This window comes from Danaus plexippus, chromosome Z, assembly GCF_018135715.1.
Source record: "Danaus plexippus chromosome Z, MEX_DaPlex, whole genome shotgun sequence".
NCBI classification, from domain to species: domain Eukaryota; kingdom Metazoa; phylum Arthropoda; class Insecta; order Lepidoptera; family Nymphalidae; genus Danaus; species Danaus plexippus.
In genome coordinates this window covers 5,165,655-5,192,556 of record NC_083559.1, presented here as the reverse complement: position 1 = coordinate 5,192,556, position 26,902 = coordinate 5,165,655, and the positions used below count along the sequence as shown (strand labels likewise).

The window sequence follows — 26,902 nt, the reverse complement described above, 5'->3', positions numbered from 1 at the left end:
ATTACTTCGAGATATTAAAATATTTCTCAATTGACTCCATAAAAACAATCTTTAACATATTCCATTACGGGACAGCAAATCAGATTTCCCAATAAGTATTACAAGTCCTATTAATAAAATCCACGCCGCGCCGGTGCGATATCATATGGATACAAACATTTTAACCAAGAGTAAATCGTAATAGAAAATATTCCGTTTTTGAGTCGTAAAATATATAGGGTTGTTATACAAGAAAAACAGTGAGAAGGGGGAATGTATAAAAGTGAATGCGAGGCGAGCGCCGGGCTCAGTACACAGTCAGTCGCACCGCGGCTGACGAACGGCAGTCACAAGTCACGCGACGCAAGGTGAGGTGCCGAGAAAACACGAGCACAAATTAGGCACAGCCCTACAGCCTCCGTTGCTTTATCCGGAAGAACGAGTCCCGTCTCCATGAGGTAAGACGTTTATTTCCCCGCCACGCGATTGATTTTTTAATTACTTAATTTATTTATATTTATGTATGTAACGCATATATGTTTTCAGAAGTTTGGTAGTTCTAAATATTTATGTATCGTATAAGGCTTTGGACTGTGTAATCTGTGATTCGTACTTTGTGTACTTGTAGTATGTGAAAGCAAACTTTTATTTCGTGATGCAACAAGTCTCTTTGAAACTTTGACCCTTGTAACGAGTTTTTTAATAACAAATACAGAATACAATGCGAAAGATATTCTTTAATGATAACACAATATATTGTATTTATTTCAGTATAATATGTTATTCATTATTCAATTATGTCAATTTCCGTTATTGTTATTACTTTTGAATACAATATATGTTAAACATACAAACAACATTTCAAATATAAGTTTCTAATATAATGTTTAGCTACTTCTAACGTTCAAGATTTTTTTCCGCTTCGCTAACATTAACGATTAGCAGAACCTTTTTTAAGTAAGTTCAAAAGCGTAAAAGGTTCCTTCATATTATACATAAAATTTTAATTTTAACTTATTTTAAGACCCATTGAAAAGATTTCTGGATTCATTATAAATATAATTTCTGTTTGTTTGAGACAATCTTGGTATTTTTTTATAAATAAGGGCTTTTTAGGACTTAATTTATGCAATACGCACGTAAATCTTCCATGATTATAATAAAAATATCTTTAATTGAATATGCTATTCAACTCATATGCAAAACCGATTTACAAATTCATAAGTAAATTATAACTTGTGTAACAAATACTTCAAGGTTAACTTAATTTTCAATAAAAGCAAATTAGATTTAAAATTGTTCTTAGTGCAAATTCTTCAATATTGTTTAGCCAGTAAATATTTTATTTCTGTTGATAAAACAAAACTCAAGAAATTCATAGAAAATAACATACGGACGTGATATTAGAAATAAAATTATTCTAGAAAGAACTAGACATTTTATCAAATAATAATTATCTTTTAAATTTTATTCAAAAACAAAACTCTTACTCGAAAAGATTGATTTCAATTATAAAAATAAATACAATCTTATCAATTATCTTTAAAAAGAATATTTCTTAGATGTAAAATATTCATCATTTATTTATGTAAACAAATTATTTACGACGGAGGAAGCTCCTAATAAGATTTGATTGGGTATATTTCTTTTATAAAATACTGAAGGTTCTATAATTGAGAACAATAAATGAAAATACGAACTATATTCACTGCAGGATACAATATGTGAATCTCGGAAATCAAAGGTATTTACCTTTGATTGCTACATCACATTGAATATAACATCTAGATACGTAATTGAAAAACCGATAGAAATTACCTTTTGTACAAATAACGAACAAGCTATGCTAATAATAAAATTGTAACAATCTTCTACCGTTGAAGATTATTGTAATAACATTAAATATATTAATAATCAACCAAAGAGCAATACTAATTTATTTGCTTTTCAATTTTATATAAGTAAATGTATGTCGGCGTTTGTTATGCATTTAAATTAAATGTACCCAGGAATTGATGGTTTAAATATTACATTTATCAGTAAATGAAGCTGCTAATAAATGATATAATTATGTTAGGCGAAAGAGTTTTTTGTTTGTGTTGCAGTACTAAAGATAGACTAACATAACATATGGAAATATTGAAGATGATTCAGTACATCTCGACTTCTGACATTTGAAACACTTAGCTGTGGTTATTATAGTGGCGTGATGGCTTCAAAAGTCTTTAATATTTCATACAAATCACAAGTTGTTTTTGTTCCATTGATATAAGTATTCTTCTAACGAAACATTTGAACTGAATTGAGTACATTTATTCAAATTGCAGATGTCCAACATTCACTTAACGACACTTTAAATATTTAAATAAAACAAGAAATTGTTATATATATTTTCAATTTTCAATTATCAAGAATACAATGTATCAAAAAATCACTTAATCAGTTGCATTGGTAATTTTACCAAATCTTATAAAATTTCAACGTTTATCTTCGGTGGTTCATGACTGCTCTGACGTTAAGTTTATTTTAATCATAATTATTTAGTTCCTTCTATCTACCGAAAAGAAAAACATAATTAACCCTCATCCTATATAATATAATAATAGTATTTTTTAAGTAAGATAAATTTTTTATAGAGCTCTCCGTTACAGTTCTGGTAGTGTCGAAAACTTTAACTTCTAAATGTATCCAAGAACTTGCATGAAAAAATTACCTACACCAATTTTTCTTGAATTTATAATATTCTTTGAGATAATGAATCTTCAATTACTAAGTATGTATCTATGGATACCCCTGTTACTTTTTATCGGCAGCTCTTCTCAACTAAACTGCATTCCAAGCTGGGGCTAACTTCCTTCGATGCCACAATGTCATGACGATTCAAATGCTATGTCACTTTGAATAAATTATATTTTGATTGTAACAAAAAAAAATAACTCTCATCAGTCACAAGAAGTTTTAAATGTAAAAATTGCAAAGTCATTTTTTTAATATATCGACCCTTTCGGCCGAATTTTTTATTGTTTATATATTCATTATTCAGGACATACGACCAACGAAGTTTATTTATCCGTCGGTCCCTAACATGCTGGTCACGATTCCATCCCAAGGAACTAAGTGATCTAACAATTTTTATCGCAAAGTAACTTTATACGTATTATTCGCATGTAATGTTTAATATGATACGTTTTATTCAAATTAATTATCACGAAGAGAACTTGCATCAATACGAACTCGTTAAACATTGTTACGCATAAAACGCCATTGCTTAAAAAAACACCATGTTGGAGTAATACTCTTTATAAGTTATTTACAATAATTACATAATATATTTTAAATTGTTTAATTCAATCATCGTCACAGTTTATATAGTAGTTAAACTTCATAATACATTTTCATTAAAAAATCTCTTAGAAAGCGTTAGTTAGTTTAAAACAAACAAAGACAAAAAATATTATGAAATTCATTCGAGAAATATTATGAAACCCACTTCTTTTAACTGTTGGTGCTTAACATCAATCAATAAGTGGAATATCCTTATAGGATCAATAAAAACTGAGTAATCAGCGGTTATACCACAAGTTAAATAATTCTCGACCAAATTATATGTAGATAGGAAACCTGCAAAAGGATGTTATAAAGTATTTTTTTTTACATTTCTTGCATTAAGAATTTCTAAGAAATGAAAAAAAATTATGTTCCATATTCTTATCTCCGGGGATACATAGAGGCCTCGTATTTGAGGAAACAAGCAAAATGAGTGTACAATTGAAATTTAGATCGTTTTATTTTTCTTCTGTCCTTCAAGGTTACCTTGTTTTATTTGTAATCCAATTTTATTTTATGTATATCAATACTTTCGTAATTACATACAATTCTAACATATACGATTCGTTGATAAACTTTTTCTAAATACAATAATTGCAGATGTCACCTGATTTATTTCGACTTTTAAATTGTTTTCAAAAGTATTTGATGTTGTTGGCTACATTTTCTATCATGATAATAAAACTTTTACTTCCATCCAAAATAATAAAAATACTCGTTCATCCCACGCATATAATAGACTTTTGACAAATGTTTAAATAAGACTGTCGAAGTCAACGCAAGTATAAATAAAAAACACTATAAAACTAGTTGACAAAAATCCTCACGCGCGGGTTTTAATGTATATGTGTCTGATGATTTCTGTTAAAATTTACTTAATCGTCATAATATATCTCGTCGTTGTTTCCCAATAGTATTCCGAACAAAATCCTACCAAACCTCTTGAGATTTTGGCGTTCACAGAACTATTTATAACAGAACTTTTACTGTAAAGGTTTCTATTCACTTATCAACGCACAACTTTAAAATCTATTTATTTCGAGTACGTTGCGTCGACTGCGTCATCTGCTGTCTTATAACATTATTTGATCATAAAAATGTCTATATTTTCAGAGAACGATCCATTCCATTATCGTAAAATGAGAGCGGTAGTAAAAACATCGGTACACCATCAGTGCATTACGCTCATTTTTATCAATTTGACACTGCGGTGAGCGATATAATTAAAGATATCATTTGTTTAAATTACTTACAATGGAATTGGACTACATACAGAAAATCGCAGCTTTATTTTTGAATACATACCTACTCAAAACAAACCACTGTTATTTTTTACGTGTATAAATATTCATAGAATTACTTTCGCGTTATGTTATCGTTTAAAGTTTTCATATCGCACTTTGTTTTATTTTAAGTGAAGCTTTTTAGAAGCACATAAAAAATAAAGTTAAGCTACGAGTAAATAGTCTTTCTTCGTATTTCGAACACCTTAATTATTTTATTATATAAAACTCGCTTAATCGATTTGATCGAGGTTATTATTATATAAATATTACTTAGAAAAATGTATAACAGAATTCTCTCATATAACTCGAAAAGATACAAGGACAGATGCCATTTAGATTTTTTTGATATTTGTATAGAATAGTAGGTTTTTTCCGCGTTCACCTAAACTTAAACCCAACTTTAAGAACATCTTACAAAATTCTAAGCTTCACTTGATACTTAAAAGCATTTTAATCGATTATAATACGAGCGTTGGATTATGTTTTACATAAAAAGATAATTATTTATACAGCATATGTTGTTAAAATAAGGATGAGGTCTAATGTGAATAAATTAATTTATTATACAAATACCTTTAAAGCGTGTTTGAAGTCGAGTAGTCCTGTACACTTATACCTTTTCCTTTTAATTTGTCTACAATATGTATAAAATTTTAGAATATTTCTATCGGAAATTTTCGGTGTAATTTTAATTTCTAATAATTCTTTGTGTCTGACTTTAAGCTATATATTCATTTAATGTTAATTAATGAATAATAAATGGTAGAGCTAATTTCATTAATGGATGCTTATTAAAGCCACGAGGATTGATCATAGCACTGGAATTTTTGTGTCGCAGTTTTTAACGCAAATGTGCAAACAAGTTGGACATAATTGCGCACGGTTAGAGAGAAAATGAAATGCAAAGTTTTTATTATAATCGTATTAATAAATATTGCGTTTCTACTTAATTGAACATAATAATTATAATTATTTATATTTTTATAATTATTATATTTTCTATAGTAAATTTTCCGAATGGGTTGTGTTTGAATATGCCAAGAGCATTGACGCTCGTGTGTACTAAAAAAAAAAAACAAAAATTTCGTATTTATTGTTAGCATTTTTAATAAGCAGTCAATTGGTAACAGATCTGCGTCATTCATTTATAACACAGACACACACAATTACACTATAACGATCAGTGTTCGATTTTATTGATTTATTGAGACTGGATCCACAGCTACGATGATCAAACATCGGTATAGTACTCTTGTGCTAAATATGTCTGCCAAAAAGCTTTTTATCTTTTCGGTTATTTTGGTAACGATACTTATATGAAGCAATTTGAACTTTGTAACATATTGTACAGTGTCGTTCATATGTGTAAATAATTTCCAATAATAAAGAAAAATTTATTGTGACAATTGAAATAATATTAAAAATAAGAAATATATAAATGTGGACAAACAAGTCTTCAGTGTAACCGCAATGATGGTCTACTGCCATTGTTATATTAAGGCTTTTTTTTATTCGTCTCTATCTACGTCAACAATTTCCATGTGTAACTAAAACAGGTTATTCTGGGGTTTTTCGATCCGCAGAACTCCTACGTAACATGGTTTACCTTAGAACAACATGATATTTAAAAACTCGATGACAATGCCTTACAACGATCTTAATAATATTACTAAAATTCTAACGTATTTCATGTTAGAAAAACCTTATCTTATGTAAAATTCGATCACGTTTTATGTTGTATACATATTTTTCTATTACCCGCTAAATATCGTATCACTCCTGCCGTTGTACAATACGTGCCGAATTTCGCGTTAGGGGGATTTAAGTTGTTGGAAATTCGGTTATTCAATGTATGTAAGTTGGAGATACTGAGGTACGCTCTAATAACATATCAATGTTTATGTACAAGTTCTAGATTTTTTATTATTGCCAAAACGAGTAAATCTTATTCTGTGAGGAACACATGAGTCTCAAAAATAAAGATATCGAAAACATTGCCCTTTTATATTTCCCTGTTGAATTATTTTTGAAAACTTAAAACTGGGGTTTAAACCCTTTCTTTAATAACAGTGGGCACTTAATGTATTCATCAATTTCTTATGCTCAGGTATTTCAACAATCTTAATACGAATAAAGGTTATCAATATGTTCACGGATGATTTTTCCATTTGGATATAATTTTTAACCCTCATGTATACGCATGAGATGGTTGTCGTTTTGGTGACAAATATCCATATTTATATAGGAAATTCGTATTCTAACCCGATTGCTGAGAAAAGCTTTAATAATAAATTTATAATATACAATTCTGTTTGGAACTATTAATAAGTTATTCATCAATGCTCTATCAAAGGATTTTAGACATGATCTATTGGTGGAAAAGCTTTCTTTTACTGGGACGTGATTCATGATATTTTGTCTATAATTTTTATTGTTTTTTAAAAGTCGGTAGCAAAACTAATATAAATGTATTCATACATACATCATTACAGTGGAAGTATAAAAATGGGCGATTAAGAAGATTTTTTAAACATATTATTCACTTTTATAATCCGTCATCTTATTTAAGAGATAAGAATCAAATTAGCAACATTATAGAGAATGAATTGTTTTTATGTTGAAAGGCATCATTATCTGTAGGTAATTTCAAACATAATAGATAACCTGAGGCATAAATTCTCACAAAACATGCTTTATCTTACTAAGCAGCTAACTCTCCGTAGCATGTCAGGCGCTATTAAGGTCGCAATTCCGATTGATTTCAGTCGTAACAATTTGAATAAATAACAAATGCTTCTAAGACTATTTTCTTCGTATTTTATACCTAGTTTCAGTAGCCAAGATGAGTATGCTTTAGAGCTTCTTTATGAAATTACTTTGTCAAAATTCCTTCTTAATACGCTCAACTATATTTTGAATGCTTATCTTATGGATAATCGTATCACAAAGCGTTTAACGTCTACATAATTTATATTGATATTAACTATTTATAATTTTAAATCAAAAAGCATCGAAGAATGTGTTTAATGAGTTTTAAGATGTCGGTGCTCTTGTAGTTGCCTGATTATCATTCGTATGTGTACGTTGGTACTATCATATACGATGAGTTGGTTAGGTATTTTACATACCATAGCCTTCAAGAAAATATATCGGTTACATGTGTAAATTTTAATGCGATGAAATATAATTGCATGCTTGTATGTGGCCTGCAATTATGCAGTTTTTGTAAAAAAAAATCTAATTTTACTTTGCATATACTTAGAAATGTAAATTTTGTTTTTGGATATAATTACCAAAATGTTAAATAAAAACATATACATACGTTTCAAATGAACTATATAACATGACTGTATAGTAACAGAATATAATAACTGATTCCGGTTTTGAAAATATTATTTTTTATTTTTATATATACAATTAATGACATGTACAAACGTTGGTTCCTTTGAAACCAAAAAATTAAAACATATCACTTATTAAGAAATAAGTAAGATAATGAGTTCCAGTTTAGAAATGTATAATATAATATTTATATGTATAATATAATTTAAAAATAATGTTTAATAGAAATAAATATACATATTATAATTTAAAATTGTATCGATTTTAATTTGTTTCTGAACAAAATAAACTTAGTTAACAACTAGTTAACGCAAGTGTAACTTATTCGGCTGATCAGCCATATATTAATATATTTGTACACAAAAGAAATAATACAAAAACTATACGAAAAGTTTAAAGGGATGAGGTCAAGAGTACTTTCAAGAAACTACTATTAAATCAAAAAAAGATCTCACAATTATAGAGAAGGTAAGATTTACTATGCATATGTAAGTTACAGCTATTTGAACGGCGGGAAAACGACATCCGTTTAACGGTTTTATATTTCATTTGTCAAGTTCATTGATTAATTTCATGCTGAGTCATCCACGCACACTCGATTTGATAAAATCAGCTTAATCATACAATTCATCAAACAGATTACCTCTAATAATAAATTAATAATTATTATCAAAGATCGTATAATAAAACCATTTATTTGTTAATGTTAGAAAGTCGTATAGAATTATATTCTATATTGTAAGTGAATGTGGTAAAATGCGTGAGTTTCTGATAGTACAGGGCGTAATATCGGATAATTCAACACATTTATCAATAGAAAGTAGCTCGCTCTAGCCGGCACAACCGGTATGTCTCAACCAGGACCATTTATAAATCCAGATGAACTTTCTTAAACACGTACCGTGTTGTTAAAATGCCATTTACTGCATCAAGAACGTATAATGAAATCTCTAGTTTCTTACAACGTATTTCTATACACCAGATGTATGTACCTAGCGCATATTTTAACACACATAGCTGCATTTAACAAGATTTCCGTGAATATTGCGACGGCTGTTAAGCAGGAAATACTTATTACATCGCAAATGATGAGATTAAGCCATGTCACCAGTACGGTACGTAATAGCCAGATGTTGGAATCACGAAACTGTCAAGATAATTAATATGAATCACCTTTTTAATATATTTATAAAATATTATTTTTATAATCAATGTACATCTACATATAGTTATAAACATGTGATGTATGTGATTTTTTGCAACACCGCTCTGTAATCGTAGCAGCGTTCATAGCTACCTTAATTTGGGTCATGAATAATGATTTTATTGCTTAAACATTAATAAAATGTTTATCTTTTACTTTAACGGTAAACGGCTGTTCATTGTTCTTGGACACAAGAAAATTAAATATAAATATACGTATACGTCAAGTTGCGGTTGTTAAAAATATGAATAGAATGCTAATTTATAATTTTTAATAGTGAATTTTCAGTATTGAATATATGATTAAAGTAAAGCACTTCATCGTAATACAGATTTTAATATTATAAGATGCAGTATAAGTATCTCTCACAAGCAACGAACATCGCCCTTATTGAAAGCGGTTCACCCATACCTAAAGTTGGTATTATTACGATAGTTATGTTTATAAAACGTGACGTGCCCCCAAGAAATGGGTAAATAAAACTAAATAAACAATTCTAGAGTACAAATTCAATATGAGAAGCAGACATATAAGTTGAAAACTTTAACAGCGAACTTTAAACCTAACTGACAGCTGATACGGAAGCTATAGACGGGTCACGCGGAACGTCAATATAGTGGCTGGAATAGCTGGTGGAAGACATGAATTCTATTTCCGACATAATAGATTGAACACACACTTACAGACCACGGCCCCCTAAAGCCTAGAGACTCCATTCACAGAATTCGTTCGAACTCCAAATAACTTAAAGTACTAACTAAACTCAAATATAACGAATATTCAAAAAGTTTTTTAAATAAACATATAATAATAAAAACGAAATATCAATCGTATTTCGTCGCTCGTTAAAAACATCGAAGTAAAATAACTTATAAGTCGCTATTTGAATTTATTTGTTGCTAACTGTGAAGAATTTTTTTATGTAAAATAAGAGATTTTATTCTTGAAAGATACCAATTTATAGCCAATAAACGAAACACAAAAACTCGTCTCGTTTTTTTTTATTTCATACAAACTAGTTTAGTTTTATAATTTTTATATAAATAAGACTAGAATCCTTTTTGTTTTAATAATGAAAACAAATGAGATGCTGCATGAAGTCTTTTTTTCATTATGTTATATAAAAACTTATTCATCAACATAAAAAGTGTAATTCATGATTTACGTTCTTTTTATTGACATATATTAATTTTAAGATTTTTTTTATTGAAATTAATACATGAATTTATTTTCAGTGGAGACGCTGAGTACATCACGAGTAACTACAACATGAGGAATAATTCCAAGTGAGTAACTTTACAATTATACCATGCGGCCTCCTTTTACACGTCATACAGCGTTTGCAATGTTTATAGCGATTCTGCTACAGAAATTTTATTATTGAAACATAAGATTTTCCTTCACAACAGCACTACCATTTAGACAAACAATTTTCGAGATTATTAGGAACAAGCAACACAGATATTTTATAAAACTGCATATATTTTTATTTATTAAATATAAATTATTTGATCTCTTCAAATGACTATGAACCAAAAAAATGTTTAATGAATCTATAACTTGTAACCATTAAATATTTTAATCAAGCGTTATCGATATCTGAGATTGAAGTTTTGCGATGCTACGTGTTCTACACTGATAACGTCAGAGCACGTCCACGTAAAGTTCCATAGAAAATATGTATCAATTAACATTACTTATATATTATATATTCTGAATTATACAATAAGAAAACCTAAATATTATTATATCATTCCAAAACAATACTCTTCAGTAAATTATTAACTTAAAAGTTTCCTTTAAGAAAATACGAATTGCATTTGAAAACCCAAAAACTGCCTTCTTCAAATTTAAAATTTAAACCCATTTACATTTTTTCATCTGACACAGCGTTTGATGTCGTTTTATGTTCTTATTTAATATTACTCGGATTAGAATAATGTGTTCGGTCATGCTTTAGCGACATATTTATTTCTTCTAAATACATTAACGATATATTTTGATCTGAACGCTCTGCCGGCAAAGGTGATTTTTCTCAAGTTATTAATTTTAAAATCAATATATAAAATTTTCCTTTAAGTGGCAATTAAAAGTGTACAGTTTATAAAAAAATCAATAACTTATATCTAGTATTTTTTAAATTCAAAACATGTAACATTTGATTAACTTATAGTTGCATAAATACGTAACAATAACACATACATATTATGTTGATATTAAAAAAAAAACCTTTAAAAAGAAACCAAATAATTGTAAAGTATCCAAGAAACCTAAGTCTCTTATACTTCGTGGCATGTTAACAGATTTTATAAGAAATCCAAATATTACGTCATAATACAACGTTGGAGTTGTTTTCCTTTAACATCTGTAGCTAAAGTTATGAGCTCAAGTTATTATTACGTACAAAACTGAGACTTGTTTTAATACTTTATAAATTGGATAAATTTTAGTTTGATGATTATTTTCTTACGTCATGCCATTTTAATGTGAATTCATACAAACACGTTATTTGCAAAAGTTCTTCTTGTTAGTATATTTTCAATTTTAATTACAGATGGGATCACCTTAAAAAAAATTCGGAAACGGTTATTTATCAAAAGTATTACGTAAGAGTCACGGTAAAAACTATTTGTAGATGTAAAATATGAGCTGTTAGTTTAAATATTTTAAATAACAATACATTTATTCTGTAACCGTATTGATATCATTGTATAGGTTGTAGTATATACGATATGAGGTTATTAAACTTCAACACATAAGTGCATAGTAACGGTAGAACCAGATAACAAGTGCAAATCCTGCGCCGGCGCACTCACAACCAGTCGTAGTCCTCAAACTATTAAAGGCTTCACGTAAATATTTAATGTTTATTTAACATCATTTCTATTAGCTATATGTTATCTATTATATTATTATAATACAGCGATTCTTAGATAACATTTTTATGTTATTTAAAAGTAACCGTTATTTGAATTTACAGTTAGCCTTTAACACTGAAGATATCTTTGAATACAGGACTATCAGTTTTATAGAGACTGATATATAAAATTATTATTATAGATTGGATACTGGTTTAGTTTAATAGGCACTATAAAATTTAAAAGTTAAATGCATGAGAGTTGTTTGGAAACTTAGTTGGTCAAAAAAGTTCGTTGACCTCAAAGACATTGAACTTAGGTCACGCCGGTCCGCATTTAAAATCTGTCACTATTATAATAGAGACGTTGCATAATTTTTTATAGATTTTAATAACATTTATCATTTCATTTAATATGGTGGGTTTTTAATATTATCATAGTACATTTTGAAGTTAGCCTATATTGTATACGCAGATTAACCCGGCTAGAAGCACTGAACAATGAATGACTAGATATGTCACTGCTTTATTATGAGAAACAGGGAGTGTTTAAATAGAAAACCATTAATAACAAGAAATCTTTCTAATTTTATTAAAAGTTATTTTAATTTATATAATTTATTTTTATATCATTTCCAAAAAAAAATTATGAAGAGAAAATATAATGTTTTATTTAATATTTTATATAGTTTACACATTGTCTTACATGTTACGATATTGTATCAGCAATTAAAGATACAGTCGAATAATCCGGGAAAATTATTTTTTACTTTGGAGGTTGAGTATTTATAAAAGACTTTTTGTAAAATTATTACTGAATATACTTATATGAATTAGTAGTAGTAAGTTGTATAAATATGAGGCTCTATGAGGCTCATCTTTTGTAATGACTTTCAGATCTTGAACTTCAATACCGGAAAGAAAATTAAATCGAAAACAAACAGACAATAGATTTTCTCACATTTTCATAATGCTGGCAATTTTACTTTGGAAATTTCGTTTCTCAAGCATTAATTATTATTACTTACATAACATTTCTTTAGTCAGTGCAACCTATATTTTTTCAATACAGGTACCAACATTTATATCAACGTAAAATAAGCAGAAAGGTATACAAAAGATTTCACTTTCAAGTATGATGATAAATGCTAATAACTTGTGATTATTAAATCTATCATAAATGAAAGATCATACTTTGACAAATGTAAGTTTTTATTTAAAAAATTAATTCTTCCCGCAAAGGCATGCAAACTTTTAAGGCTTAAAATGTAATTAATCGAACCTATTCCAAACATTTTGGACACAACTGTTTTATTCATCAAGGAAAACGACATGTAGTTATTTTAAATGCTGTATCAATCTTACAATCTCAATTTTATGTGCTATTTGAGCCTTATATTCTCTGACCTTCCATGTGTCATTATCTAAAAGATTTGGTTTTGATAATCTTTGTCACCCTTCAAGTCTCTTTTAAAATTCCCTTATACAAATAAATAAAAAATTTAACACATGGTAGCCAATAATTAGACCATAAAATCAAGAAAATATTCAACTTAATTAACTAAATTCTAGAAAAAGTAAAAGTATAAAAGGACTATTAAGATAACTAAGACCAGGTCTAGCTGGGCATGTGTCGATTTTGACACTCTAAATTTTTTATTTGTAGTTATTTATTATATTAATATTATTATTAACATAAAATATTCATAATTTCAATTTGTCATCCACCATCAGCCTTTTCACGTTGTCTTGCTGTGAAAAGAGGTTCTAAAAAATATAATTTCTCAATAAAAACAGTTTTGTTGTTTTCTAATTTAATCCCAATATAGTGTGTCTCGTGATACAATTAAAAAGGTATCTGTAAATGAAACTGTCACACTATTAAATCGTTTAATTAAAAGCACGTGACTATAACGTACCGTTGATAAAAGTTATCACATACAATAAAGAACGTATAACAAGTGAACAAGCAAAGCGAATTGCTCTAAGAATTTGTTAACTATCTCTTATTATGAAATGTTAGTTTAGCGTAATCTAATACATAATAACATCAAGATACAAGAACTAAACTAAGCTAATTCGAAATGAGAATTATATTCGTTTAAGGATCACAAATAATTGTCCTTAAATTTAAAGATATTTACTGTAAACCGAATTATTTAAAAAAAATTGAGCCTTATATCATTGTTTTTATAGAAATTATTTTTAGTGTTGTGTTATATTTAGCAACATTTATGAAGTGTTTGTATTTTTTTTTTCGGATATGATAATGTATTTTTTAAAGTTTACGATGTGAAATAAAATGAAGGCTATATTAAAAACAATTCATTTTTGATTTTACATCTCAATGTCTAAGCAAGACTCCTTTTCATATTATTTAGATTTTCTAAGCCGCTTATTCAGAGATGCCTCAATAAGTTTCCTTTTAATAAGTTATAAAAAGGGATCTGCTTTCCCCCGATCCCTTCGTTTGACACCAAGGAAAATTGCGGCCAAGTAAATTGTGTAAGCCAAACAAATTGAAAATTTCGTGGCAATATTCTCCTTCAAAAACCGTTTACCATTTTTTCACTTTTTACAAAAGCATTGTGCTACTTAAATCTATGATTCGGTTGGCTTTGCTTTAAGTTTTAATTTATCCGTGTTGTAATTGGTACTTGTAAATATAGTTAAAATCAATATCAATTTACCCAAATAAATAATGAAAAACCTCCTCAAAAATGGGGCCACGAATATATTTTATGATTTTATGCTTGTCAACAGGCCATCATTTTGGGCGCAGAGAAGTAGGCTCGAGAAGAGGCTTTTACTATGTCTGGGCGTGATATCTGTCCTAGCTGTAGCTTTTCTCGCAGCATTCCTCGCCACCGCCCTAATGAAGACATCGACTGATGTTAATGGTGAGTTTTAACATAACATAAGTTACATGGCATTAAGTTGTAAATTAAAACAAAAACATTATTATTTGGACAAATTTATTTGCAAAAATAAACAAAAAGCTATCTAATAACGACGCAGTTTAATATTACTATCGACTTAATAAATAAATGTTTCTATTTTTAAATTAAGAAATAGCTATTGAAGACCGACTCTCACACTTATATTTTCTTTATATTTCCGAAGCCTCAAATTGTATGTGGTTAGGCCAAGTATAATTCAATTGTTCAAAACATGGACTGAATACAAAGAAGGAGAAAATTTCAATGATTCACACGAGTGCATGCATATGTATTTGTGTCAATTAGTGGTTGAAAAACTGACAATATATTTCAGAGGAGGTTTTGTTTACATATGTATATGTACATATGTATAAAATGATACTTTCGCACAATTTATATCAACTAACCGAATTGCCAACTCTGCATACGTGTGAACCTACAAACAATGACAAAGAGAACAATATTTGTCCATGCTGCATACAGCAAAATTATAACCCGAATAATCAAAACAAAAATAGTTTTATCTTATAATAAAATTATATTTTAGTAATTTGTATTTATTGTATTAATAGGATCTATTTCTAAATAATATCTTATGAATAACACTTCAAGCGTTTGTGATCTTATAAAAAAATAAATATATGTGACAAAAATCAAAACACAATAATAAATAAAACACTTAAAGATTGTTTTCATAATCTTTGTGAGACTTAATCTTAAACTCACGAATAACAAGACGAACGAGTATTTAATTACGACACTGCCGTAACAATCGTTTCTTCAAGAAATCTATCATCGAAATTGTTAAGGTGTTTCCCCACTGTATCGGTAATGAATCACTATTGTTGCATGACGCAAATATTTTAGTAACTATGTTCCAGTTTAAATTAATACCACCGAATATTAGATCACGTACAATTTACAAATTTCAGGCACGATTCATGGTGACAAATTATGCTTACAAATAGTCTGCAACACGGTCTATTTTCATTTTCACTCACAATAACAGCGTTGAGTAAATCTATTGTTATGCATGGTCATATTTTGTAACTTTTACTCGTGATATGTTTCTATAAACTACGGTTCATTTTGCAAAATGTTTACTTGCGCTGGTTATGTCAGATATATAGAATCATACATACATTTTAAATATGCTTATTTCACGAGTAAAACTTTTAACGAACCTTAGTTCAATTAAAAGTTATGTGCTCAATTCAATTAAAATTTTAGTAAACATACGTATAAAGTTGCTCATATTCATTAGAATGACAGACAGACGTCCTACTTTGGGCTGTGGGGATTCATTGTTAGTTGCAATCTAAAATTTTGTCTGTATATTATACAGAAACATCTTACATAAGTTGAATATGATCCGGTCGAAATAAACTTTATATAAATCATTCAGCTTATTGTATGTAAATATGTCAAGACGATAAAAGTCATTGGGGACGATGTCAACATTTGTTTTATCAGGAAAACTTTTAAAAATATTACCAAGTTCACAATGTAAAATGAGGTCAATATCAATACCAACCGATCGTCGTTTTGTTTGCGAAAAGGATTTAATTTGCATATTTTTAACAACGAACGATTTGGTTTATAATAACTACGAATGATTATGATAGCTTAATAAAAAAATAACAAAAATAATTCACAAAAACATATATATTGCTCTCGTTTAACTCGTGTATTAGATTACTTAGGTGTATTTTTTAATATTTTCTGTGTGAAATCTAATAGGTATCACATATGAATATTTTATGGAAAAGTAATTATACCGACAATAAAAATCTAATCTACCTATCAGTCTGAAACTTTTAAAGTAAATAAAAAACAATACGAGCGAGACTGTTATTACTTAGTAAACCATCTATGATTTTAAATTCCAATAAAAAAAATGTTGATTGTTGTTTAAAAAAAATTGTTTATTTTCTTTAACCACATAAAACAAACTCGGTCTGTATAATATTTTTACGGAGTTTTTTACCAATTTTGAATTCAACCTTTACTAAATATTTTTAACAAGACTTGGTAACTCTTAATGGAACATAATATACACCGATTGAATAAAATTTTTGTACGTTCATATGACCTACACAGATACTCTTAATTTAAAAAGGAGAATTATATATTAGATTACACTGAACGCCATATAAGTTTAAATGTTAATAATTTTTATAACACATTTATAAATATATTCAGCTAAGGTAAACCCAACGCTGTAATTTGATATTTGTAAACAAGTTACCAATAAATAATCCTTCAATTATGCTAATTAATTATTATCATATACAATATCAATGTGAATTTCATAACTATTTGTTTATGTTGTGGTACTTAATTTGCCCGTATACAAAATCTAACGTAGTTAATGGTGAGAATTAAGTAACAGTATGATTTATATAATACTTTATAGTCTTCGTCGTCTTTATTCATAACATAAAGTTGGATTTTATCGAGACATTGCTTACTGTGTTCCATGCATGTGCTTTCTCTTCCTTTATTTTAGGTTACGCCGTTGCAGATCTTGGAACATTACGTTTATTGATATGTTGTGTGTCTCATCTTTTATCTGTTGCAAAATAATATTTCATATAAATATAAAAAGTTACATAAAAAGAAGGTTCTCATCAGAAAACTCCCGGTTAACTATTAAATGGGGACACTGAAGCTGTGCTATTGATTACAACTCGGGTTACATAACAAATATTTCGAAATAATAAATAATATTTATTGTTAACATATAACAGGTTTCATTTTAATTACAGATTTGATTAAAAATATATATATATGTATATACATACATTAGTTTATCTGGATAAGAAAATTGTGTAGGAGTGTTAAAAAATAGTTAAAGATATAATTTAGGTTCATTGGGTACACGTCACTTTATAGCCGTGTTTTGTCCTGTTTTCGTCGCTCTTACCCGCTTGTCCGCTTTTAGACATGCCACAGACTAGCGAATTGCGACTTTCACCGTCCATGCCACCCGCAGTCATCTCAAAGGACTACAATTTATGTACTTCTCCTGGCTGCATCCATACAGGTGAGATATTTGACCTCGCTTTAAACAAAGCGAAATATGCTTCTTCTACATGTGCATGATTGTTCGCATAAATTAATCAGCTCCATTTAAATGTTTTGAATATATTTTAGTAATAGTCACGGCAATTTATATCCAAAAATACAGCAATTATACTTTGAAAAAAAATTTGTTACTTTGATAAGTGTGCGAATCTTATCTTAATCCTTGATACTGACTTTAATTGTTAATTAATTATTAACATATAATACAAAAAAAAATACATCGAAAGAGCTCTTGTTAAAATTTAACTCCCAAGAAAACAATGACTCATTATTTAACCAAACGTCAACTTCATCACATATTAGTCTTAAACTCGTTAAACACGGCAATTCTAACAGCTATTGTGTGTTTTAAATGTTCTTTGTTTATATGCAATTGTAGCCATCTAACAGACGTAAATGTAATTGTGGTTACCAATCGCATTTTACACAATAATCCTTATGATTAATAAACAAGAAAACGAAATATGAAGCTATTCTTAAATAGTTGAACTAAGTGTACAAAAAATTGTTAAACCTTATTGTTATAATGGATCATTTCGTTTCCAAACGAAGGTGATCACTGGCTTCTATAATAAATTATTGAGGGGTATTGGAGCGGGGGAATTCACAATAGTTAGGTAAAAAAAATATTGTATATTTCCTATGGGACAAAATTATGATGCACAATTTTGCACACAGCATCTAAGCTACTAATCAATATGGACGACAAAACGGATCCTTGCGACGATTTCTACGACTTTGCCTGCGGTTCATTCGTAAAGAATACGAGGATTCCTGACGACAAGACTTCGGTGAATACCTTCTCCATCATCACAGATCAGCTTCAGGAACAAATACGGGCCTTACTAGATGAACCGATCTCTGAAAATGAACCACGGCCATTCGTTCTAGCAAAAACTTTGTACCAGGCTTGCATGAACAGAAGTAAGTAGGATTTGTTATATTACCAAAATTTTATTCATGCAAATTGATCACAGAAAAAAATTCAAATTTGAAAGGAATATAAAAATATATTATCATTCCACGTTATGAAGAACGTAGAATTTTACCAAAATTCTGCCCAATTTAAGATTTAGTTTCACTACACTATTTTTTATTGAAAGTAATGAAATAGTTAATTCAACTTCCAATACATTATGACTAAAAACTATATTGATTTTAGTTCTCATTAATAAAACTTGTTCACAATTTCTACCTCATTACCATCAAAGGTACATGACAATTTTTACTTTACAATTTTTCAAATAACCGTCGGTTTTAAGTTTCTGAAAACATTAAACTAAATCTGTGGACATTGATAGTCTCATAATAATATATATAATCCAACATTTTATTAAACATATCAATTTTGCACTGGTGAAAGTAAGCCAGTAACCTGACTTCCGTTGTTTACACAACTTGTGATGTAAGTTAGCAATGTTACTAGAGCCACTTGTTACATTCGCCACATAAAAAAATTAATCAATCGTTAACGATGAATGAAAAAACTCATTTACATTGTTGGTTTTACAAAAATAGAATATGCTAAATATAAAATTGTAAATATTTTTGTTAAGTATCAAATTATTTTCGACATGACTGCATCGCAGATCGAAAAGAGTAGTTATATTTCATACTAAGATCTTGTTAGTATATAATTGTTTAAATATTCACTGCTAGATTAACGCTGATGAATTTCACTGTGAGAAATAAATAAGATTATAATTAAAGCATTTGATCGTAATAATGTTCACATTAACATTTTCAATTTTGTATGTATCCATAGCTGCTATTGAGGCCAGAGGAGTCCAGCCTTTACTCGAAATGCTTCTTCGACTCGGAGGATGGCCAGTTCTACAAGGTGACACCTGGAATGAGCGCTCATTCTCCTGGGAGGAATCCGTATACCGCTTCAGGGAAGCTGGTTACTCTGTGGACTACTTTCTCGATTTCTCTATCAGCGTTGATGTGAAGAACTCAACCAAGCGAATCATTGATGCAAGTGGTTTCTATGCAACTTCAATGCTTACCTTAAATATTGAGAAATATTATATTCTAATCTTATTTTAAAAATAACTCTTATGAATTATTTTACTTATTTTTTTCGTAACTTAACAATGTAATTTTGTAATAACATTGTTATTTGTTATATAATCATTAAACTTCAATATGTAATCGGTTTAACTTTATGAACTCAATATTTTCTTACAGCTGGATCAAGCATCATTGGGCTTAAGCCGGGAATACTTAAATCGCGGTTTTAGCGATAAGCTAGTGCAGGCCTACTATGAATATATGGTTGATATCGCCACTCTATTAGGAGCTGAACGAGCCAAGGCCGAAGTTGAACTTAAAGAATCTCTCCAGTTTGAAATGAAACTTGCTAATGTATGCGAATAATTACTATCATTACTATCAATATCACATTATCATCAATATGTATTTATGTCTGTAGGCTATTTATTTCTGCCTGATAAGTATTACGCATGCGGGAGGAGTTGAACGGGAGTGTATTTCTAAAAATGTAGTAGTTGGACTACACCTAAAGGGGCCCCAGTAACAGTTACAGTATTAATAGGCCCACAAAAAATAAATTTATGACACCTCTTAGTTGTAAAACTATTACGGTCTCTGGCATTGCGAAAAAAAGTATCATTTTTTTAGTATAACTGTTACGAGATAAAAGACATGCTGAACACCGTCCGTTCTTATTTATGAAAACCAGGATTAGTTTAATCGTTTCTGAACCTTAACAAATCAATGTGCATTTGAATTTAATTAAGAATCTCCATTTTATTAGAATTTAATAACCGCAATTTTAAGTTGCTTATGATGTAGAAATTCAAAATAAGAATCTTAATACTAAGAAAAAAAAATAATACATAATTTATTTATTTAAAAGTTAGTAGCTATAATTAAATTTACAAACCGTGTTAGTTGTGTGTCAATTTATATTTGTTCCGGTTTTCTTAAATAATTTATAACGTTAGGAGAAAATTAAATTTAAAACATTAAATAATATTAACAATTTATATGTCGCACAAATTAAATTTAATAGATAACATGTGTAATAAGTACATCTAAATTTGAAGCCCATCAAATGCCCGTCAAACAAAGCGATATAAAAATTTTCATTAAAGAACGTGTACGGATTTTTATTACTTGATCAATTATTTCAGATATCCTTGCCATTGGAAAAGAGACGTAACGCCACCAGTCTTTACAATCCGATGACTATTGCTGAGCTGCAGCAAAAGTTTCCGAGGTACACTCAATAAAAAGGAGTCAGAATTAAATTTATATTATTGATTACGGATATGGTGGTCTCAATATTGATATCAGTGGGAATTTCAAAAACGTATTGACTCATTCAATCAACGTTATAAAATAAAGTATTTAAAACAGTTACGAAAATATTCACAAACGATAAATAATATTTCTTTATACATATTTGTATGGCTATGTTTCCCAGAGTGATCATACCACGAACGACTATTAACATAAATATATTACTATTCCTGTTGCAGTCAAGCATAAAATAGATGCTTAGATCGTATAAAGGAAATGGACAAATTACTGTACTACGAAGTAAGTTATGAAGTAAAAATCTGTTTTTTCAAGGATCCCATGGCTGGCATACATCAACCGACTCCTGTCTCCACACGTACAAGTGGGCTTAGATGAAGTAACCATCGTGAACGTACCTAAATATATAACTGATCTTGAGGTACTTATTATATTAACTTTAATATTATGTACCCATACTATTTTCTGGAAGTGTGTTGATATTTAATTTACCTACCAAAAATAATCTAGATCAATACCTAATATATTATAGGACTATAAATACGTTTGTAACTAAATGCGTTACTGTAATAAGTAATATTACCTAGACTATACATACAACGCCGTGAAATATAAATATTATGGTCTTTATCATACGTTTATAATTTTTAATAAACAAATGAAGCGTGTGAAATATAACACAGCTTGTTATATGATTATTGTTTACCGTGGTTAATATGGCAGTTGTTGAAATAAACTATGTTATATATCTTTAATATAAACAAATCTTTATTAAAGGAGACAATCTTGAATACTTAAAACTATTGCAAGCATTGTTATGTTTTGAAATGAATTTAAGTGAAATAATTCATTAACGTTTCACAGGACTTATTAGAGAAGACTCCGAAGCGTGTGCAAGCGAACTACGTGATGTGGCGAGTAGCCGGGGCATCGGTCTCCTACTTGACGGAGGATCTGCGTCGAAGGCAGCTAGCTTACGTCACTGCGCTGTCCGGGAAGACTGAGAGAGAGAGCCGTTGGAAGGAGTGTGCTGATACGACCAGTGTTAGGTAGCAGATATGTGTCTTTTAAAAATTAAAACAATACAAAATATACATAGAAGGTACAAAGATTACGGTGCTCTAGGTTCTTAGATCTAACGTCGAATGTAGATGCGTAATACATGTGATGAAATACTTGGGCCGGTTTTTTCTTTATTCACAAAAAATACTCATAATATAGACATTTGTAACACAAGGGGTAAGGCGAATATGATAAATGTACATTGATAAAGGAAGAACTTCACCTTACAAACATATTTTGAAATATGGTACATATATATTTATGGTTTATATTACATTGTAACAACTATCCAAATCTATTATAGAGGCTCTAAATACTGTTATTGGATGTATTGCAATTAATTTAAAGTTTTATTTTTAAAATTGGATTTAGATTTTAATTTCATTGTTAGATGATGTTTTATTAACTCATTGATGCATAATATGTTAGATAATCGCAATATTTTAAACAGCAACCCATTATGTATAACATATAACGCATAGATTGATTATTAATTTCATTTACAGTATGTCCATCGCTGTAGGAGCTTTGTACATAAGAAAATATTTCAACGAAAACTCCAAGTCCAACGCTTTAGAAATGGTGAATGACATCAGGTGAGAATATTACATTGCTGAAAATATTAAAAACTATAAATATAATGCGTATTCTAAAATCTAAACTATCATAAGGTTCTGTAAAGGGCAAAGATTGCACTTGCATACCTGTATTATATGCTGGCCAGCTCATTTGTCCTGAATTTTTTTATAACAATTAAAAATATAATCATTTAGATGCAACACATTTTACATTTTTTAATTTGTAATACAGACAACAATTCCGAAAGACTTTGGAGACTGTTGATTGGATGGATGAAAAGACTCGTCGTGAAGCTTTAGAGAAAGCAGACGCTATGGCTTCACACATCGCCTATCCCAGTGAGATGCTTGACAACGATAAACTCACCGAATTCTACTCTGGGGTATGTCATTTAAACTTATATATTTCAAATAATTATTACCAAATAAAGAACGCCTAGTTTAAATAAGGCGTCTAAAATTAACTATCTAAATCAAGAAAATATTCTTAAAATATTTGTAGATAATGAAAGATAATAAAATTTTTAATAATTTATTGATATTTCTTAGAATCGAAAAGACAAGTATTTTATAATAATTTCATTCACAGCTGGAGATGTCGTCCGACAAGCTGATGGAGTCGGTTCTGAATCTCACGCTCTTCGGAACTGAATATTTGTTTGGTAAACTTCGGGAGCCTGTCAACAAGACCGACTGGGTGACGCACGGCCGACCCGCCATCGTTAATGCTTTCTATTCTTCTATAGAAAACAGTATTCGTAAGTTTGTTTTTGAAAAGTACACAATAAAGATTATCTCCCCTTGCATATTCCCCATATCATTGTATTTTTGTAATAAACAGAGTTCCCGGCCGGTATTCTCCAAGGGGCGTTCTTTTCTGCAAACCGTCCCGCTTATATGAATTACGGTGCTATTGGATTCGTTATTGGACACGAAATAACCCATGGATTTGATGACCAGGTATTACCATTTTGTTAACTTACTGTCAACAATCATAACAGCATACCAAATATTTATGGAAAAGTCGTATCAAAGATAGGATAACATATACTTTTTCTAGTTACATACTGAAAACTTTTTCAGGGCCGTCAATTTGACAAAAATGGCAACTTGGTAGACTGGTGGCAAGAAACTACCAAACAAAAATATTTGGAAAAAGCAAAATGTATTATAGACCAGTATTTCAACTATACTGTAAAGGAAGTGAATATGAAGGTAAGGACACGAATTCTTCTAATCCTCATGTTTCAAAAGAATGTGTTATAAATTGTCAAAATATCACCAGCTGAACGGAGTGAACACACAAGGAGAAAACATTGCTGATAACGGGGGCATTAAAGAAGCCTATTATGCGTACCAAGCTTGGACACAAAGACACGGAGAAGAAGCGCGTTTACCAGGTCTAGAAAAGTATAGTGCGCGCCAGGTATGACTGCTACTTACATTATTAAAAAAATATATACACAAACACTTAGATAAGATCAATAATAATTATATAGGTATTATGAATTATAGAAGCGATTATTATTATCTTTGCGACTCGACTGTTCTAAAACCTTTTGGTTTTCACAGTCTACAGTCAAATTATATATTATAAAACGTGTAATATATAATTGTCTTCCATAAACAAAGGTCTAGGGTAGGATAGCGTATTTTTTTATTGTTTCCACACTAAGTTTTGTTAGTTATTTCTTCGTATGTCTCTTCTCCTGTGACTCCTTCACAATAACACCGATGGTTTCTATATCCTCTCTATAGTAAATTTAGATGCTGACTTTATAACCTTACATTATTCTTTTTTTATTGACACGATATAAATATGTTAGAGATTTTAAGATTACAAAGTTATTATATATATATTAAAATAACCCGTGAGGGTGTGAATTGAGCTATGGATGTGTGGCAAATAAGATTTAGTTATACCAAAGTTTTACGACTACCAAAGATTTAATAAATTACTATCAATAATCCCCTTTTCCTTGACAAAGAATACAACTAAAAATAATCTTTTAATAAAAGATAAAGAATACATACAAAATACATTCATACAAAATGAAAATATTAATGATTCTTAACCTTAACTTTATTATATAAAATTCTTTGTTTAAAACTCAATTAAATATTCATTTGATTACCAATGTATCTGATTAAATTTATAGCTATAATATCTGTTGGAACCCACTTAGCCTCTATATCTACACAAACAATGAGAAAACAAAAAAATATTGTATACCCACGAGTATTGAAAAACTAAACTTCAATAAAACATAGTTTTTTGATGTTCACAGCGAAGCGTGGCAGGGCAAGGCTAGTAATTATTATAAAAAAAATATATTATTTACACCTCGGAAACCTTACCGTCATCGTGACATTACTGTACTTACAATTGACAAGAGGCAGGTCTTGCATCTGAAAGAGTATAACGCCCATTCTCAATATTACCGTCTTTTGCTTAAAACTTCGGATATCATTATTCGGTGCATTTATTTTATCGAATTATTTCTGTTAACTGTAAGTGAATTGTAGACAATAGACGAGTTGTATAGATGTTTGTAAGTGGGATTAACTACGAGACTAAAAGACAAGATTCTTAAAATTTTTTAATTATGTGTCAGTATCAAATAATGCAAACCTTTTTTAATTTTAATATTAAATTATATTTTCTTTTTTTTTTAACAAAATTAAAATTTTATAAATGATGTAATTAAAATTTATTTCCATTCAATGTTTATAAAAAATGTGGTTCTGTTTTGTTTTATTATATTAAATATGTATGAATTGATTTTTTGTTTCTAGTTGTTCTGGATGAGCGCAGCCAATACTTGGTGTTCAGTTTACCGCAATGAGGCTATCAAACTTCGTATAACTACTGGTTTCCACGCGCCCGGTCGCTTCCGTGTTATAGGCCCCATGTCCAATATGGAAGAATTTGCGGCAGACTTCAAGTGCCCGGCCGGTTCACCGATGAACCCAGTCAAAAAGTGCAAAGTGTGGTAAATTAGCTCGATAAAGAAAGACCTCTCTGCCCATCGATAGATGAAATCGGACTCCACAAAACTACCACCGCGCACTGAATTGAATTTCTTTAATATCACAACTCTAAGTTGGTTCAGAATGAATACGGGTCCGGCACTAATAGTGCATTGATGGAAGTAGGATATTTGTCATTTTTGATGTTGTATATAACTCACTGTGTTTTAGATGCATTTTATATCTCAATCAATTTTTATTATTATTCTGCATTAGTGAGAATATTGACTGTTAAAATGATGTCTCAAAACAAATTTTGCTTGGCAATTAGTAGAGCTTGTATATTATACAAGTACAAGTTTTTATTTAAATGTTATTAATCTAAGAGCTCGAATTTATTTATAGTTAATTAGACGTGAATTAGATATAGTTTGTGTATAGATCTAATGCTATAATGAAAAATTCTTGCTGTTTCGTTTTAAAAACGGATTAAAGGATTCTATGGGAAATACTTAGTTAACTTAATAAAATGATGGTAACAATGTAAATGTAATTTTATAGAACGAGATTTTACTCTGTAATATCACCCTCCATATTATCACATCTGGTAAGGGTCAAAGCCGAAGTAAATCGTGTTTTAGAACTTCAATTTCAATGTCATAAATCCGTAGAGCCTACATCTATTTTTAAAAGGAAATAGTGATAATCTTATTTTAGATTAAGTTTTTAGTTAAGTAACACTTTTGGATACAATCTTATTGTTGTAAAAAGAAAACACCAATTATAAAACGATTTTTATCGTAATCATTGTTTTATTCAAAACCTTGTATTAACTGGAATATTAAGAACGCCGGATCATTCCCATACCAACAGGAAAATAAACATTTTATTGTATTTCCTTAATTTACCTTTGGTAAACGTTGCCCAACGTGGTCTTTTTTGGTTTTCGAATATAAGATTCCGAAAAGAAACCAAAATTTCCGAAG

The 26,902-nt window shown here is 29.3% G+C and overlaps 1 protein-coding gene across 1 annotated transcript; it reads left to right on the top strand.

The window, feature by feature from the left end:
• Positions 1 to 278: 278 nt before the first annotated feature.
• LOC116777334 (neprilysin-2) lies at positions 279 to 26,720 on the top strand. The gene is made up of 17 exons (XM_032670828.2): positions 279 to 437; positions 10,374 to 10,424; positions 14,759 to 14,895; positions 17,879 to 17,980; positions 18,700 to 18,945; positions 19,787 to 19,998; positions 20,212 to 20,388; positions 21,180 to 21,265; positions 21,622 to 21,727; positions 22,171 to 22,355; positions 22,875 to 22,964; positions 23,179 to 23,329; positions 23,536 to 23,704; positions 23,788 to 23,906; positions 24,030 to 24,161; positions 24,232 to 24,372; positions 25,743 to 26,720. The coding sequence occupies exons 1-17, from the start codon at positions 433 to 435 to the stop codon at positions 25,941 to 25,943; spliced, it is 2,310 nt and encodes a 769-aa protein (XP_032526719.1). The 5' UTR covers positions 279 to 432; the 3' UTR covers positions 25,944 to 26,720.
• Positions 26,721 to 26,902: the final 182 nt, after the last annotated feature.

Excerpts from the sequence above, each read along its gene's own strand:
- LOC116777334 (XM_032670828.2), top strand. Across the intron at positions 23,705-23,787 it reads TTCTATAGAAAACAGTATTC|AGTTCCCGGCCGGTATTCTC; the intron begins GTAAGTTTGTTT and ends TGTAATAAACAG. Across the intron at positions 24,373-25,742 it reads AAAAGTATAGTGCGCGCCAG|TTGTTCTGGATGAGCGCAGC; the intron begins GTATGACTGCTA and ends TTTTGTTTCTAG.